This window comes from Aptenodytes forsteri, unplaced genomic scaffold (assembly GCF_000699145.1).
Source record: "Aptenodytes forsteri isolate BGI_AS27 unplaced genomic scaffold, ASM69914v1 Scaffold137, whole genome shotgun sequence".
NCBI lineage: Eukaryota > Metazoa > Chordata > Aves > Sphenisciformes > Spheniscidae > Aptenodytes > Aptenodytes forsteri.
Window position 1 is genome coordinate 5,715,015 of NW_008796221.1, and position 18,242 is coordinate 5,733,256.

The window sequence follows — 18,242 nt, forward strand, 5'->3', positions numbered from 1 at the left end:
ACGCTGAGGGTGGTGAAACACTGGCACAGGTTGCCCAGCGAGGTGGTGGATGCCCCATCCCTGGAAACAATCAAGGTCAGGTTGGATGGGGCATTGAGCAACCTGATCTAGTTGAAGATGTCCCTGCCCGTGGCAGGGGGTTTGGACTAGATGACCTTTAGAGGTCCCTTCCAACCCAAACTATTCTATGATTCTATAAAATAATACAAAGAAGCTAGAATTGCTGCTTATCTTAAAATTTCTGACATCATGTGAAGTTTTAGGGATTCTGCTTTAGTCTGTAACTAAAGTACTTCTTGTGCCTGTTGATGCTGTATAAAAATCTGATAACATTGCATGTAGATGTGCTGAGAAGTGCTGGAGTAATACTGTGACATCATGTTGGTAGTTCAGCTGGGCAGATGGGACAGCTGCCTGCATTTTCTGGTTTAATATTTAGACGGCTGGATTTTCCAGTCTGTAAGCCAAATCTTGGGCTGTGAGTGTGTATGCACACGTGTCTGCTGTCTCTACTGCTAAAGAATTGCTGAATTGCCTTAACAAAATGTTTTAAGCAGTTGTAGAGCTATTGTAAAACTCTGTACTTACTTTATTGCTTTTGCAGACACTTGTAAAAGTTTCAGCATTAACAAAGTTATAGATTGTAACACATCTAAACTTGGTAAAGAGATATCTCAAGAGATATGAAACTACAAAAAGGGGATTGTTAGTATTTATGTTTCTCTTATTTGGACAGTGTATTGCTATAAAAGTTCACATTGTGAGTTAGAAACGTTTAGGGATTTCTCATAGGATCAAGGGAAGTGCCATACTGGTGGTAATCTTAAGAGCAGGTTTTGAAATGCTTAGCCATCTTAGTGCTCTTAATCAGTTTCCTTTTTTCATTGGTGTTTTTTCTTAGTCTAAGAGTCTAAGTTTTTCTAACTTAGTCATATGGAAATTTTTTTGATAAATGAAAGGGACAGAAAGAGCAAATCTAACAATTCAGAATTCTTAAATTACAGGAAGTATTTGACTACATGTGAAAAATGAAGAAAGAAAATTAATTGATCATGATTATTAGAATTAAGAAATAATAGAGACGTGAGTAAAAAAGTGGCTAAAAATGGACACAGGCAATATGGTGGCTCATACCCTTGGCACATTTTTCCAGTTTGTTATCTTCATGTATGATAAAGCAGTGTCTGGCCTGTGTTCATATACAGTTAATCAGCTGACTAGAGAAACTTAGCATGTGTATTCACAGCACAATTATTTAAAAAGTTATAATGTGGGTATTTCAGCCCTCAAGGCCAGTGTGGTTACAGAATATCTTTTTTTTTTTTTTAATTCAGTTGACTGTATCGCCAGGCTCTGCATTCCTTACAGACTTTATGCACGTTAATTATTCTGAAGGTATATTTCTTAATTTATGTATCTTGAATGAAAAACAACCGCACTGTGAAATAACACCAAAACTACCACAGTGGTTGAATTATTGCAAAGTGATTACTTTAACACTTTATGAATTATAGCTTCATCTGTAGCTTGTGGTCACACAATGAGGCTCTGTTCAGGTGATCGTTTTATTAGTAGTGCTATTCTTACCCATATGTTTCTGGGACTTTGAGATTTGCAGTGATTCTTTGTGCTGCAGCAAACTGTACAAGCCAAAATATGATTCTGTGCTACAGGATTCTGGGATTAATGTTTTATTTTTTAGGGAACACGGAAGAAATACTGGGAATCCATTGAAAAGCTAAGTGTACAGTAATGTCAAACATACCAGAGATATGAACTGTATTGAAACACCCAAGCTGTAGTCAGCTCTCCAAACCTCTCAACTTGGCTGAAAGATTTTCTGTCTACTTAATTTTTATAACCTTTGTGTATATTATGTTAGCCGTGTGCGAGATACGCAATTGATTAAGTGAAATACTCCTAGGAAGAACTGAGGTTAACTCTTCATGCATGTGTACAGAACAGCTACTACATACATATACTACCTAGGACTTTTGCTTCTGTGCTGGAAGATAATTTTTCCTTTAAATTATTTCAGTTCCTTAAATTAACAAAGTTATTAATACAAATATTACTGTGATGTTTAAACAGGTTCTGATACTTTCTAGATATGTTTTCCAAGCTCTGTCTTTTGGAGTGCTATCATATCTGAGTGTTGGAACTACTGGAAGTTTTCATAATCTCCAACAGACTTTTTTTCAGAAAATTCTGGTTTTCAGCAGTTCCAAAGAGCAGCATCTTTCTAATCAAGCCAATTAATTATTCTGACTCCTTTTTGGGTTTAAAAGGCTATTTAAAAAATACCATTATTAATTTCTCCTTATCTACAATGTAGGCTGCTGAATGCAAATTGTATATTGACTTGTATGGAGTAGGAAAGATACATATTATAAATATTGCCTACATTTCTCTTTTAGACTCAGTGATGGAGGTGTAAGGCCATTTGTACAAGGTTCTTCAGGAGCTAAGCTAAGAGAGCTGAATTTGACTAATTGTATTCATGTCACTGATGCTTCTGTCACAGAAATAGCACAAAGGTACCATAGTCCAGTACAATATTTTTCTAGTGTGGTTAGACTTGCAGTATATTTCTAATGTTGAAGTTCTTAATATGTTAATAAATGGGTAAAATTATACAGCCAATTGTACATAGAAAATTGTACTAGATAAATGACTAGTCCCTTCTGGCATTGTGAATCTCTTAAAAAATGATCCCTTATATAAAGGGGAATTCATCAATATAAATATGGAAACCTGAGAAGTCTTAATTTTACGGGGAGAAAAGTGCTTAAATGATGGTTGTCAGTGGCAAATCTGCATTAAAAGATCAGTATGTATAAGTCACACTTTGTAAACTCAATAAATACCCATGTCTGCACAAACAAAAAGCACTCTATTGCTAAACCGCTTCAATTCCAGTTCCTCAGAAGGAGTATTGGCAATCAAAAGAAAATTTTTAAATCTCCAGAGAAGATTGGAGTCAGTCTTTCCACTCCTTACTAGATCTCTCAGCAGGCCCCTGTTTATGCTTTCGTAACAGTAGTTGTGAATAATTGTAGCATGCTTGCTGGTAAGCTAGGGAATGCCTTCTCTGTTTTAGTGATGGAGTGTTACCCCTAAGGCTCTGAGCACAGATTCACTGCTTGAGGAGTTACATTTCTTAGGTCTTCTGGTTTGGTTATGGGAAGATACAGTTTACAGTGCTTACTTACGCAGTAAAATTCAGTTTTCCATGTATGGTCAGTGAGTGCTGATTTGCAGAACCTGGCAATGTCTTCATTTGCTGTGTACCTTTACTTGCATAGCTATAGTTGGGTCTGGGTACAGCCATGGGGTCCTGAATTCTGTCGTTGCAGTGAGCTTTGAAGTTCCTGTGCAAGATATGAGAGATTTGGAGATGGGGAGAAGTCAAGCATCAAACTAATTTTAACAATATTTTTATGTAATACAGCTTCTTGATTTCCATATTTTGATTTAATTTGATTGCTGTTCATGATTTGAAACATTTGTGATGCGTATGCATTATGAGTGGAATCCTTGGAAGTGCCTATGTAAGCTAAGTATCAAAAAGTCTAGAGTGCTTATTTTCATAGGTCCCCTGAAAAAAACTTAGCAAGGTTATTACAAAAATGTACTTGCTATACTACTTTTCTGTAGCAAAAGTGGAAAGCTGACAGTTCTGTTTTTTAATTTAATTTAGATGTCATGAATTGACCTACCTAAATCTGCGTCACTGTGAAAATGTGACTGATGCTGGAATTGAAGCCTTGGGAAATATGTCATCATTGATATCCATTGATATCTCTGGAACCAGCATCTCAGATATGGTATATATATATGATTAAAGAATGAAGAATGTGTTCACTATTTATCTAGGCTTTCAAAAAAATGCAATAAAAATCCATTCATTTAAAAACCTGCATGGATATGAAGCAGTGGAGTTGCAGTGTCATTAAAAAGTACTTTAGAAATGTGTATAGTACAGTATTAGACCATGTATAGGCAGTAACAAATAAAAGGTAATTCTTAAGTTGGACAATTCTTACATTTGAAAGAGAGAAACAGAAACCATCAGAAAGAGGAAGTTTGGCTGCTGTGAAGCTGATCTGAAAAGAATGTTTATGAAGCAGAATTTTTTGCTCCAGGAAGATTAGGCTTGAGGAAAACTGAAAAATTGGTATTTTTAAGTTTGTAAAAATTGTATTTTCCATGAACTAGATTTTATGGTGAAAAATCCTGAATGTTAGCTCTAGCAGAGGCACTGCTCTACACTGTGGTCTAGAAAATAATTGCTAGTGAAAGAATTACTAACAAGGTATCTTCAATGTGTCAAGTTGCTAAGACTCTGGAAAGCAAAACAGCAAGTGTGGGAGCCAGGTTAAACATCGCAGGCTTCCACATCAGATGTTCTTGGCAGGTCCTGCCTTGTGCGCAGGGTTCAGAGCCAGTTCTGCTGTTTCTTTTACTTTTGGGGCAAACTCTTTTCACCGAACACAGAAATCTAGAAGAAACCTCGTGAAGAAAACTTGCCATAGAGACTATTTAGTCAGTCACTATTCAAACAGAATTCTGACCAAGAACTTTATTATTTGGCTCTAACACAGAGATTGTGCAAAAGTAATTAAAATGCGAAAAAGAAATTAAAATGCCTGTATCTTTTATGGAGGCCTGAAAATAAAAAACAAAATTAAGCTAAATAAAGAGGGTTGGGAAATCCAAGAAGAGTTTATTTAATGTGGTCATTTAAAATATCATAAAATTATATCTGAATGAAATTTATGCTGCCTTGAATTACAGTCTCACAATGTTTCAACATAAATGTTTTCTTTTTCCTTGCCTGCCACAGCTAGTCTTTTAAAATGCTGTGTTGCTTCTTAGTCTAGTCTTCACATAGCACAACCCATGACCTTGGCAATAAGCCAAGCTCTTTTGCTTACACTGCATTTCTAAGGCTTTCAGTTTTCTCTCTCCCACAAGACAGATAAATTAACCTGGAAATTGGCCATTTATCATTTTTGTAATTTCTGATCTGATTGCTAGTACTAGCTACAAAACTGTTACGGTTTTTGCTGTTTGCTGTGTTTAAGTATATAACATTCATGCATGTATAATAAATACATTTTCTAATCTTAAAACATTATTTGATAAAAGGAAATCTAGCAGTCTGCTTTGTAACAAGCTACTATTTGTATGTTTTGACTTTATATTATGCATTTTATTAGTAAATCGAGGAAGTTGTATTAAGATCTCTTTCAATTTAGACTGTGTAAGTATCCCTTTAAAAATGTAGCAGAGAGCACAATGTTTTCTGTGCTCAGTAATCAACACCATTATGCTGTGCTGATAAAGAAAAATTGTAAGGCTCATATGCTTTCCTGCAGGCTGTGCAGTAAATCTCTGCTGCTTTTACTGTCTTGCTATTTAGTGTGAAAAATGTAGAATGTGCAACATAGATTTGCACTACACAAGGGAACTTTCCTTTCTGTTTTTTCAAATGACAGCAGAATCATTCTGCACATCAAAGCAGAGCAGAATTTACTGCAATAAGGATGACATATACTTAAGGGAAGGATAGGGGAGAAAAGATACAGTAGAGTCAGATTTTCTTACAGATTTGTGTCTCGTATGACTGACTTAATCAAAATGGAAGTTTTTTTCCACTGTTGCTGCCTTCCTCTTCTGTAGTTACTCTGATGCCCAATAAGTGAATGTTCCTGTTGCGATCTGTCTTTCATTCAGGGAATTTGTTGCATTTGGAAGAAATATATAGACTCTTGGAGTTGTCCCTGACGAGATCTTGTTGATAAAAAAAAGTAAATTACAGTACCCTGTAGATTCACAGTAATTAAAAAATGTAGTGCTAATAAGAATTACATTAAAAGTCTCTCTCATGTTTGGAGAAGTTTATTATCCTTGTCCTGAGTCTACTCCTCAACAGAAAGACTAGAAATTGAATAAAAATAATCATTGCATATATTCAGATTTTGGTATTGTGTAGGAAGTTATGCATTTTACATAGAGAGAAAACGCCTAGGCAAACTTCTAAACACAAGCTAGAATAAGGCAAGTAATTAATCACATGTTTAAGTTGTATGTGTGCTTAAGTGTCTTCCCAAATAAGTCAAAGACCGTTCATTAACAAAAATAAGTATCATCCAATGAAGAGGGTGTCAACTTTATGCATATGAGAAACTGGTGGCATACTTAAGTTACTTTGGGGGCTTTGGGGCTTTGACTATATTGCTCTTACTCTCACAAAATGTATAACATTAAATAAAAAAAACCCACAATTACATTTTAAAAATTTATTCACCCAGTTGTTTTAGTATTCATCCTTTTACTTTTCAGAAAATATTTCCTTCTTATTTCCTTCTTTATTCAAAATTGATTTTTTTAAAACAAGTAACACACATTTTTAAGTCTCAATAACTTTTTTTAAAAGTGGGAAGCACATTTGTTCTGTTTTTGTCATTCCTGAAGTACTAGAAATTCATTTCTTAGAGCTATAAACAACTTTAAAGCGACTTAGAAATGAAAAGATTTGCAACATAGTGACAGCATTTCTTTTTAAAAAACAAAACGCAATGACAGAGCAAAGTTGTTGAGTTCTTTGAAAAAGCTACCTTTAAATTCTTTGACAAAACTCCCTTTTTTTTCTAGCTAGCCTCCCATCCCTCATTGTTTTCCCTCCCATTTTGCTCTTCTAAAGTCTCTGGAGTAGGGACCATAGTGTTTTAAATTGTGAGTATAGTGAACATGTTCATGAATGCATAGATAATATCACAAGACATTTTAGATATCATTGTAAAGGTATTTACAATATATGCAACGTGTTTAAGCTTCTGTTACAGAGCTGGAAACATTAGGATTTAGGATCAAAACCTATTTGTCTTTCTTATAAAAGCAGACTCAGTGGAAATGCTTCCATGAGTTAGAGAAGCAGTTTTAGTTATAAGCTTTATTCTCATACTCTCCATATTTTTGTTAAAATGTCTTGAACTTTTTGTGATGTCTATATGATACAGCTTTGGCAGCTTTGCTCCAAGTCTGAGAGTCTGAAAGTGTGCAGCTGCCTAGCTTTCCTCGTTCCGACACAAGCTGCTGATGCATATGGCCGGGACCACCCATATTCTTGGGACATAAAAAAAAAATTAAGTATAGAAGTGCTAGGACATTTGAAGAAAGTGTCTTAAGTCAAGCAGGATTTAGACAGAAAAAGCATAGCAAAGAATAATAAAAGGGATTGTTGAAGAAACTTAGTTGACTCCTGAGTTATGTAGAGCATCCAGCAACAAAAACAGTGGTTGCCCTGACATAGACTCAGGGAAGCTTAATAGCAGTGGTGAATTATATGCAGTGTAATAATGAGAGAGAAAAAAATAGCCTAAAACATAAAAAATAGGTAAAATACTTTAAAAATGGGAAGAACTCTGATACACTTCTGAAATCAAAGATAAAAAGGAAATATGAAATATACAGAGAAATATTCTTTGCTTCTGCATTTTCTTCTGCAATGACTATCATGCATGAAATTCTCTCTTGTAATAATCTAAGGCCCCATTTTCTCTTCTGGCTGAAATGCCTCCTCAAGAGTTATCTGTGGCATCAAGTCAGCTCATCAGTCACAGATTTTTTGCATGCTGTGTGTAGTTACTCAAAAGTTGAGGATAATTTGTAATCATTGGGAACTCTGGAGTAGTGGTTATATGGATGTATAAACAGTTAGATCAACTTTCTTTTCTTATGTGTTTGTACTTAATGGTCTTCAGATCCTGGCTGGTCCTGAAGGCCAGGCTGCAATGTAAATATTTACTAATTTTTTAATAATAAGTTTCTAAATAGGGGGGGGGGGGGGAAACCAAAAGGGGAATTTGGTTTGGCTTTCCACTGTTATCTAGAGTAATTTCTTTGCACTCTTAGTGGGATTCTGAATCTACGGTGACTTGAATCCATAGCCCAGCTCCGCATTTTGGTCAGTTAGAAAATTAGGCCAATAGGACTGAGGAAGAGCCTCGTAAAGGTTAAGAAAAAAATATTATCAGGTCTAACAGATATAACCAGCAACAGACTGCAAATGAATTAGTTGCATTTGATTTCCAAAGGAAGGATGTAACAAATCACATGCATTCCCAAGGCAGGGAGAAGGAAATGTTAAAATATATTAAAGTGGGCTCCAAATTCATATGTTAGCATTCCAGTTTGCTTGGGAGAATAGAGAAAGAGAGAATTTGACCTAGAGACTTAGAAACTTAATTCTGCATAGAAATAGGAAATACTAACACAGAGAGTCATTACAATCGATGCCAGATGTGCTAACACCTTGAGTCCCAATGCAAATCAGTAGGAATTAAAGGTACGCAGCAATGTTGAAAATTGGGCTCGATATTTTTACAGGACATTTTGTTACAATGAAAGCCCTGTCGTCTGGACTTAGTGTCAAGAAACGTTAGCGACTGTATTTCATAATTTATGATCTGGTCTAATCACAAATGGTGTTAGGTACAGAAATTAAATTTTATGGCTTGGATTATACACAGTCATACAGGGGGATTTCTGCACTGCAATAGAAAAATGTCTCTACAGTTCCTGTAAACAAATCTGACCCATCTTTATATTTGCCCAGGTAATGGAAACAGTATAGCTACCCTTGCTTAAGAACTTACCCATTTTCCAGAAGTTTTTTGCTATCTGAAACTGAACTTTGTTCTGCCACATATGTATTGTAATTAGCAAAATTATACTGCATGATGGGAGTTACATTCTTCTCTTCTAGTAAGGGTTTGATCCATGAAACTGGTGCCTGACTGTGGCTAATCTGTGCAGAAATCTGAGCATTTTAGAGGATAAGCTGAGTCATTTCATATTAAATGGCTCAGAAATGGAAGGTGGGAGATACCTCTTAAGAGGTGTCTTCCAAGATTGGAGTCACTTTGAGGTCAATTGGTTTGGTTTGGGGTGTGAACAGGAGGTAGCATCTGTCTATCTCTGGAACATAAAGATACATTACAGATGCTGGCCTTTAAGGTCACAAAGAGATATGTGAACAGAAACCTCAGAAGAAGTTGAAAATAGTGTAGCACATGGTTATTGTTAGCAAGAGATGGTACATTCATTGCAGTCTGCAGTTGAAACGCAGGGACTTGCAGCTTGTCAATATAAATAATACAGAGTTGTTCTTTGGTATGCCATAGTCTCAGGTGACTTTTGTCTCTAGCAAGTGAAGACCCTCACCAACTGGTACAGTCGATACTCATTTTCTCATCTACAAAAACCATGGTGAAATAATAATAAATAATGTTCTGCAAATGTTTGTAAGCCTCACGTAATAAAGTAAATGAAACAGAACAAAAATGTAAAAATTGCTTGAAAATAACAGCTGTTGGAGAGGAATAAGAAGTTTCTTTTGAAGTTGTTTTCTAAATGGAAATGGTAATATACGTGCTATACAGGAGATGCAGGACAAAGTCTTCCCTTTCTCCATGGCAACAGAAGATTGATCCAAGGTACATGGGGTGATTCTTTACGTTAAAGGGGAAATATGTTTGTGGCGACACATAGAGTGGGTGATCCTAGTCTGTGTGCTGCACAGTATTTGTTTTGCTAGCATCTATTTCTAGGAGTTCCAATGATAATGTGATAGCTCTGACCATATCTTTCAAAAATGTCTGGAGGCTTAGTATAGAAGATAAAAGTCTCTAGAAACAGGTCAGTATCCTGGATGGGCATCCCTGATGTTATTTATCAGGGAATACTACTGAATAAATCAGGAAGTCTAATGAAATTAGAGATAATTGGCTCCTTTGTATATATGTTAGATACAAAAATAATAGTTAAAAATTTCATATAGATTAGACTTCCTGCGTAAAGCTTGTTTGAAGAGGTTTATTTTTGGAAATGTAAAAGTTTCATAGTTTTTCTATGTAATAGACAGTTCCTAATGACATTCCTTGTCTTCCATGTCTTCACTCTTTCCCTTCTCAAATCTGGAATTATTAACGAAACACCTCAAAGGAGACCTTGATTTTCACTGGAAAAAAAAAATAGTTGTTCTGTTGTTGTTGTTCTGTGACATTCAATGTCACTCTAGTCACATAAAATTATTATAAATTAACTTTGAAGTCATAGCAGCATTAGTTGTCACGTAGCAAAAAAATCTTTATAATATTCCTTAGTATTCATTACCAAGTATATTAAAGTGGTGCCACTTTTAAATAAAGAAAAATGCAAGAAAAAATCATGTCCAAAAGGTCACACCTATCACTATCAGTCTCTGCTGTAAGGAATTCAAGTTCTGACATAAACCCATTTGGGGTTTAAGTACATAACTTTTTTGGTCTTGAATAGGAGTGCTCTGGTCAACAAAAATTTGAAATCTGTAGATTTTCATGAAGCTGTTGAAAGTAATGGTCACCACATAACTGCATCTGCTGAGAAAAATGCACATTTCTTGTTTTCATAAGTAGCCAGGATTGGAAATCTCTTTCAGTGTTCCATTTTTTGTTTTTATTCAGCCTGTGAGATTTCAGGAATTTGCAAAATTTGAACTCCAGCCACATTCTTCCAGCATTATCATTACAGTGTCCACATCTGGATTCCAGACATTATTTACACGTGTTTATTTTTTCAAGATGATATTTCCTCTCTGTGCAGTGCTGTTCGCTGTCTAATTGTAGATAATTTATTAACCATATGGAATATAGCGATAACTTTGTTTTTTCAGTAAAGTTTACTTTATTGATATGAAGCACAGAGATATTCTGCTGTGACTATCAAAATACATTTTACAAAATCAACATTTAATTCTCCTTCAGATTAGAGAGTTAGGATCAGAACACGGTCCTGTTTCCTGGTGTACAAGCAGTAAAAATCACAAAGCATCTTTGGATCCTTTTGCATTCCTAAAATAGGAATTTACCAAAGTTTTCACCTCCCTATTGTCTTGAATATGGGGGTTGTTCATGCACCTGTGAGCGTGACTGCACCATTTCAAATGTTGTCTTGTACCATAGCTGTAGCCATAAAGCCCTTACTGGTAAGCAAATCATAAAAGCAGTAGTTTTAAGATATTATTTGGTCATAGCAAATAGTATTTTGTTCTTCCAACAAAAAAATTTGTGAAAAGTTCTTTCAAACCCAAATTTTGGAGGAGATCTGTAAATGTATTTTGCTTTATGAGAGTCCTGGTCCGTGTCCTGTGGAAGTATTTCACACCATGCTACTTTTCTTCAGTTTCTTTCTTTCTGAACAGGTAGGAAAATCTAATTTTTTGCTTTCTCAATTGAATTATTTCTGCAAAGAATTCTTAACCCATGTACATATTTCAAGCAAAAATAGGAAGATAAACTGTATGAGTTCTGCTGAAAAGAACGTCTTAAAAGGTGCTGTAATTCTTAGAAGCTTTAATATACAGGCATTGGATATTATTGACCATAATAACATATTAAATGTCATTACATATAATTGCATGTATTGACTTTTAAGATTAATTTTTCTGGATTCTTTTAGGGCTTGAGAGCCCTTGGCTGCCATGGAAAAATAAAGGAACTTTCTATATCAGAATGCAAAAAGATCAGTGATACTGGGATTCAGGTAAAACTTCACCTCTTTTCTTGGTGTTTCCTGGAAGCCTCTCTATTTCTTCAAAATAACCATGTCCAAAACTGACCTTGTTTTACTCTGTATGTCATCATTCATTCTTCATTACACTGTTCTGCACTCTCACTCTTACAAATGATTCTCCCCTTTCATTCCTTTCCATTGTTTTTTTCATTCCTTCCATGAATTTTAATGCGTCTTGAATTCTGCTTGACTCTGAAATTCGCTCTGCAAGAGCCTTAATTTCTACTGAAAATTGCAATCATCTAAATTGCTGGTACTATTATTTCTTTCTTGCTCTACAAATCCTTCACCAATTTCTATCTAAAACATACTTTTCCCATCGCTGGTGTGGGTTTTCAGGTCTTGCTTTCTGCTTCTTTAGTCAGTCATTTGTTGAATGCCGTTATTTAGATGACTTAGCATGCCTAGCTCAATGGAATAGTTGAATTTCTTTTCATCTGTTGTTACACTTGGTTCCTCATGTGCTGCTGATATATTGCTATACATCATTATCTCTTAGTGACACAAAAATATGTCTCAATATACCTCTAAAGGCATATTTCTTACCAGCATAAATGGTATGATTACTATGATTAAAAATAACAAATTATATTTCAATAAGAAATGCATGTGCATCTTCTCCAGATTGAATAGATGTCTTAGCTTTTTTATGGGAAAAATAGCACAAATTGCAGTGTGTCATTATTTGAATAAAACCTTTAAAAATGTCCTACGAAAACATCAAATGTGTAATTTATTCATATCTAATGATGAAACTAGTCTGCTAGATAATGGACTACATGTATTTTAAGCTAGACGTTTGAAATACTGACTTCTTATTCTAAAGATATCATCATGCTCACAGCAAGACATCTATTGAATCTCACTAAACTTCATTTTTTCCATTGTTTTTCTTTTTAAAATTATATAGAGTGGTTTTGAAATTTAACTATTGGGTCTGGGCAATATAAAGCTAGATATTGTTCTTAAAATAAAAAGTTCAGGTTAAAACATGTATTGTTTAGTGTTCTGATCTCATACTTAGCCTATGAACTTAGAAATTTCCCAGGGTCAATAATCTTTGTAAAGTAATCAGACAGGAAATTAATTGATTTGTAGAAAGGCAACCTACAAATTGAAGTTGCCACAAAGGCAGTTATTTACATTGCTGATAAGTTATGAAGTTACACAGGGAGAAAATACTTTCTCTTTTGAATAATCAGCAATTATCGTAGAAATATTAACACTAATGCAGTATTTGAATTTCATTTTACAATGCTTATAAATTTTTTTATATTTCTGATTTATTGACTCTTGCATTTTTTTAATGAATGTGAACAATGAGACTTGCCATCCAAATATTTATTAGACTTACACTACCATCACAGCAGTAACCACATACTAAATTCTGATTGATCTATTAGTACTCATTGTCTTGTTTTGGTAAAACCAGTTATTCGGTGTTACTGTAGTTCTTTTTATGGGTAAAGCATTTCACTGGAAACTGGAAAAGATTCAGAGAGGGTAACGGGGATGATCAGAGGTATGGTGCAATCTCCATAAAAGGAACAGATAAGTAAGCAAGGAGCCTGTGGTCTGGAAAGGGGATGGCTGAGGGAATACAACGGCGATCCGTTCAATCACAAGTGGCATGAAAAGGGTGGATAGGAGTCAACTTTTTGCTGTTTACTTCCATACATAATCTAGTGGGCATGAAATGAACCTAGTTTGAAAATTCAGAATGAAGAAAAGGAGATGACTGTTTCCAAAATGTATAGTTAAACTGTGAAATTCCTCATCACAGGTTGCTTGAAGTTTACCTAAATCCATATGGAGATTTGACAAATTCAGTCTGATTGCATAGATTTACTGCTTTGTGTTTCAGAACAATATAAGAAATAAACACTAGTTGGTAACTTTACAGTAGAACAAAGAACCATCCATCTTGTTAGGAAGGAGAGAGGATTTACATCCAAATAAGAGCACTTTTTTCTGTAACCGAGAATTGTTCCTAACCATATGTAACAGAAATGCTTAAGTCATGTTTTTAAATGATATCAATTTCCTGCCCATAAACAGTTGCAGATCATAAGGCTGTAGGTACAGGCAATGCCATCACATATCACAGTCTTCAGCTTCTACATTTTTTCCATTATAAAGCTCCAACATCCATTGTTTTATAGCCATATATTGTACAAATGAGTCAGTTGTTGCTGTACCACAGGGGATGCATCTGGATTGAATCTTGTTACCCAACATACGCATCAGGCCATTAGGATTTGCTTCTTTAGGAATAATTCTGACTCGCCTTTCATGAATGTTCTGTGTGAAGTTCCATGTTTGTAACCAAAACAATGACCAAGTAGGTACATCTTGTGTACCTCACGGAAAGTCGTCTAGCTCCAGTGCTGCTGCTTTCAGAGGAGAATATTCACTTCTGCATTGTGCTATGTTTATGGCTAAGAAGCTATTTATTTCAGTTGTCTCACTACAGAGAGTAAGTTCAAAAAAAGACTGTGAAAAATGAAGTGTTTATGCTTTCCTTGTCTGCCATATGAATTTGAACTTTTTGAGGAAGAAAGCATCAGCAGGGAGTACGTGTAGGAGTTACAGAAGCCATGTTGTCATGGATCTAGGGAGGGCAGGAGAAAAAAGGAGAGGGATGAAGTAACTCGAAACAAAATGGCAAGTCCTTTGAATCGAAGGGTATGAGTTTATGGAAAATTTGTAGAGAGTAACCCCACTGCATGATGCATGAATAGGTTATCCTTTGATTATATAAAGAATATTTAAATTATGTGAAAAGAAAATGCATAGTAAGAGGGCTTAACTAACACTGTTAAGGTAAATTGCTGGAAAGTTATAAAATAAATAATATAACAAAAAATAATATAAACAGAAATAGTGTTAATTTTTTTACATGTTCCCAGGCATTATAACAGTATGTAAATGCTTATGTGATCACATATTTTGTAAATAGGATCTTTGCTCATTCATAACTCAGATGATGCTCACTTAACGAGCGGCAATTTAGTATTTCGTGTTTTCATTGGTGCTTGTTTGTGTCCTCAGGTCTTATTTACACAGAATTAAAATTGTGCAAACAAGTTAGTTAGAAAATTATGTTATTTCCTTCATATGGTATTCGATTCTTTGTAGTGTCTAAATGTTTTGCAAACATTATTTATCTTCACAACCTCTTCTGTTATTTTCTTTGTAGGCATAGAACCAGGGATACAGAGCTGAAGAGAGCAAACAAAGCTCCATTCCCTTTGGTCACAAATATAATCTTAGTGCTATTTGCAAAATAATGTAGGGGTAGACTTAAAGTTAAGAGCAAATTCAGAACCAAACTTTGAAGGATATTTTAAATATGTATGTGGACAAACTATGCCAGTAAAACCAAGATAAACATATCTCACAGGCATTGAAATCTTGGCTTCAGCTTGTGCTACATACCCTAGCTGAGAATGTAGTGATTAAGTCATCACATCTAAGGCCTAATTCTGAAGGGAGTGCAGTTTCTCTTACACATGGATAAAAAACGTTCAGTTACCGGGTTTAGAATGTTTCTGTATTGCAGGTAACAAACAGCCTGTAGAGCTAAGATTGAAATAGGAAATGTACAGAAGCCAATTATTATAAATTCTGAATTGTCCACTCCAACCGGTCCTAACTTAAAACATTCACATTCTAATATTTTTGTAAAATAAAACGAGAACCCAAGGCCCAAGAAGCACTGCCTTGCTACAGCTATAGTGATAGATAGAAAAAAGAAGCTAGAGTGAGCATACAGACAAAAAGTTCTAAAATTCCAGTCTGGAAACAAATTTCAGACTTAATGAGTTTCTTTGCATCTGTTTAGGTAAGACTTATGAAAATCACACAGAATCACACAGAATCACGTCATAACAAAGCTAACATTTTTTTTTTTTGCAGCTAACTTGCAATAGTCTGATTACTACAGATTTTTTGTCAGAATGATAAATACGTAATATTTGTGCATGATAAATATGTGCATTTGTGTGTCTCTGTGTGCATGCACATGTGTTATTTATCCACATGGTCCTTAGTCTGTTTACCTCAGGACTATTTCTTGAAAGTTTTGAAAAGCTTTGAGCAACCAGTGTTTTTTATTCAATCTACTACATAAGTATTTCCTTCTTTCCATTATAGAGGTAGAATTTCCATTCCAGTAAATGACAAATTACACTGGCCTTAGGCCAAGATTAGCAGGCTTGGAAGATCAGCTCAGTGACAAATTTAAGGCATCTCACCGTAGTTTTAGGCTGGACAACACAGAACAGGAGAGATTCTCACTGAAGCTAAAGCTTTGCTTGAGCCACAAAATGTTCTCTGATGCTCACATCATGGCACCATTAGGTGAAGAAATACGATTTTAGGTTGTTTGGTTCTTGAGTTAACAAGTCTGCAGGCTCTTCAAGAGAAGGTTTCCACAGACACAAATTATGGTCTACCCTCTCCTTCTCTTTGTAGACCTAGAAGTGAATATTTTCTGGTTTGAAAAAGATTCAGGCCAAAAGGTAAACAAAGTTTCAGAGTGCAAAGGAGAATAGTGTATTTTATGAATCTATGTGGCCTTTCATAGGAGTTTCATTGCAAACAATAAATGTGCATAGTATACCAAAGTTGTAACTACCCGTGTTTCATAGGAAGCAAAGTTTTATGTGGGATTCTCTGATGCTATTTAAAATATACATTTTAATGTGCATTTTGCCAAAATTTTTCATTCATATGATCACCTATCAGAGGTGCAAGAATCAAACGTAAGATGAAAAATACATGAACACATTGAGTTGGTCAAATTGTCCCTTTGGTCTTTTCAGTTTGCCTTGTAGAAGAGAACATGGAAAAGGTATTCATGTAAAAATTAAAAAAACTCATGTAGAAGCTGGAATGTCTTAATAGTAGTAGTAGTAATAATAATAGTAATAATAATACCTTACACCTATTTATCACTTGCCATCTGCAGGTCACCAAAATGTTTTGTAAACAGCTCTTGCAATTTCATGATGTGTGAAGTTATCTCCACTCCATTTTATAAGCTGGGAAAGGTCACTGAACGGATTGGTCTGTTATTTTCCAAAATGATCTGTTTTACAGGGCGTACGAAAAAGCTAATGCTTGAGTTACAAAGGTGCTGGAACTGAAGTCAGTAGGATCTGCAGGTGCTTATTTGCTCTAAAAATGAGGATAGAAATTGTAGTCAACAGGTATCACAGCAGGAATTACATGGCACTTCAGCCACAGTTAACTGGCCTGAGCTCCACAGAGCAAATCAGAACCCAGAACTCCCGAGTGACAGTCCTGAGATTCTTACCCATTCCTTTCCAAGAAAATAATGTAATTTATACAGATACATTTCTTTGTTCATTTTTGCAAAAAAAGGAGAAAAGTTAATATACACAAAAATGGGCATTTGCAGAGAGCAGAAGAATAAATGTATTTGGGGCTGGTCCTTTAAGCACAAACCTTTAGGTTCTGGGTTGTGCTCAATTTAAAGAACCCAAATTCAATGTATTTTAATATATACAGTGGAACTTATAGGAATGTTAGTCTAATGAACACATAGTGTAATATATAAGCAATGGAAAATAGCCTCTTAATGCATCGCTTCTTTTTCTAGTGACATTCACAGCCAAGGGCTGAATGACTTCACTACCGATAAAGGGTACCTAGAAAACTGAAGTGCCTGAAGTGGATCAAAGGATTAACGTAAATGTATTGTAAACTGAGAAAAAATAGAGTAGGCATGTCACCTAAGAATGATTGGTTTGTTTGTCACTCTTTCAGGAGTTCTGCAAGGGCACAAAATACCTGGAATACTGCCATGTCTCTTACTGCCCTCAGCTGACGGATGAAGCTGTGAAAGCAATGGCATTTCACTGCCACACACTAACATCTGTCAACGTAGCAGGTTGCCCAAAGGTATGTATATGAAATGGGGCAATAGTTCTGGGATTGCTATTGCAAAGAAATACTTAGTATTTCATTTAGAAATTTCACGTGCTGGAATCTGTGTCTTGTCACAATTCTACAACGTACTCAACTAATTTAGAAATCAGAGCTTAAGTTCAGCTGACTTTCCATGAGTTTTAAGTTCTGAGACATGGCTCTTGAGAGTGTTTGGCGTTCTTCTAATGGTTGCTGTTACAATGTAAAGGTGTCTGTGCTGGATCAGGTAAAAGTTTGTCTCTCCAGGGGGTTGTTTTCTTCAACAAGAAAAGATTCTATAGGTACGTCGGGGATAAAAGGAAGACGAGGGAAAATGTGGGCCCTCTCCAGAACAAAATGGGAGACCTGGTTACCCGGGACGTGGAGAAGGCAGAGGTAGTCAATGTCTTTTTTGCCTCGGTCTTCACCGGCAAGTGCTCGAGCCTCACCATCCAAGCCGCAGGAGGCAAAGGCGGGGACTGGGAGAATGAAGAGCCACCCACTGTGGGAGAAGATCAGGTTCGAGACCATCTAAGGCACCTGAAGGTGCACAAGTCCATGGGACCCGATGAGATCCATCCGTGGGTCCTGAAGGAACTGGCGGATGAAGCTGCTAAGCCACTATCCATCGTATTTGAGAAGTCGTGGCAGTCCGGTGAAGTTCCCACTGACTGGAAAAGGGGAAACAT

The 18,242-nt window shown here is 35.6% G+C and overlaps 1 protein-coding gene across 1 annotated transcript in view; it reads left to right on the forward strand.

Annotated features, from left to right (window-relative positions):
• Positions 1 to 18,242, forward strand: part of FBXL13 (F-box and leucine rich repeat protein 13) — a 103,441-nt gene that overhangs the window by 70,292 nt on the left and 14,907 nt on the right. Inside the window, exons 17-20 of the mRNA XM_019474578.1 lie at positions 2,418 to 2,537; positions 3,701 to 3,827; positions 11,506 to 11,589; positions 17,413 to 17,547. Coding sequence (XP_019330123.1) covers positions 2,418 to 2,537; positions 3,701 to 3,827; positions 11,506 to 11,589; positions 17,413 to 17,547 — 466 coding nt within the window. The remainder of the gene's footprint in view (positions 1 to 2,417; positions 2,538 to 3,700; positions 3,828 to 11,505; positions 11,590 to 17,412; positions 17,548 to 18,242) is intronic.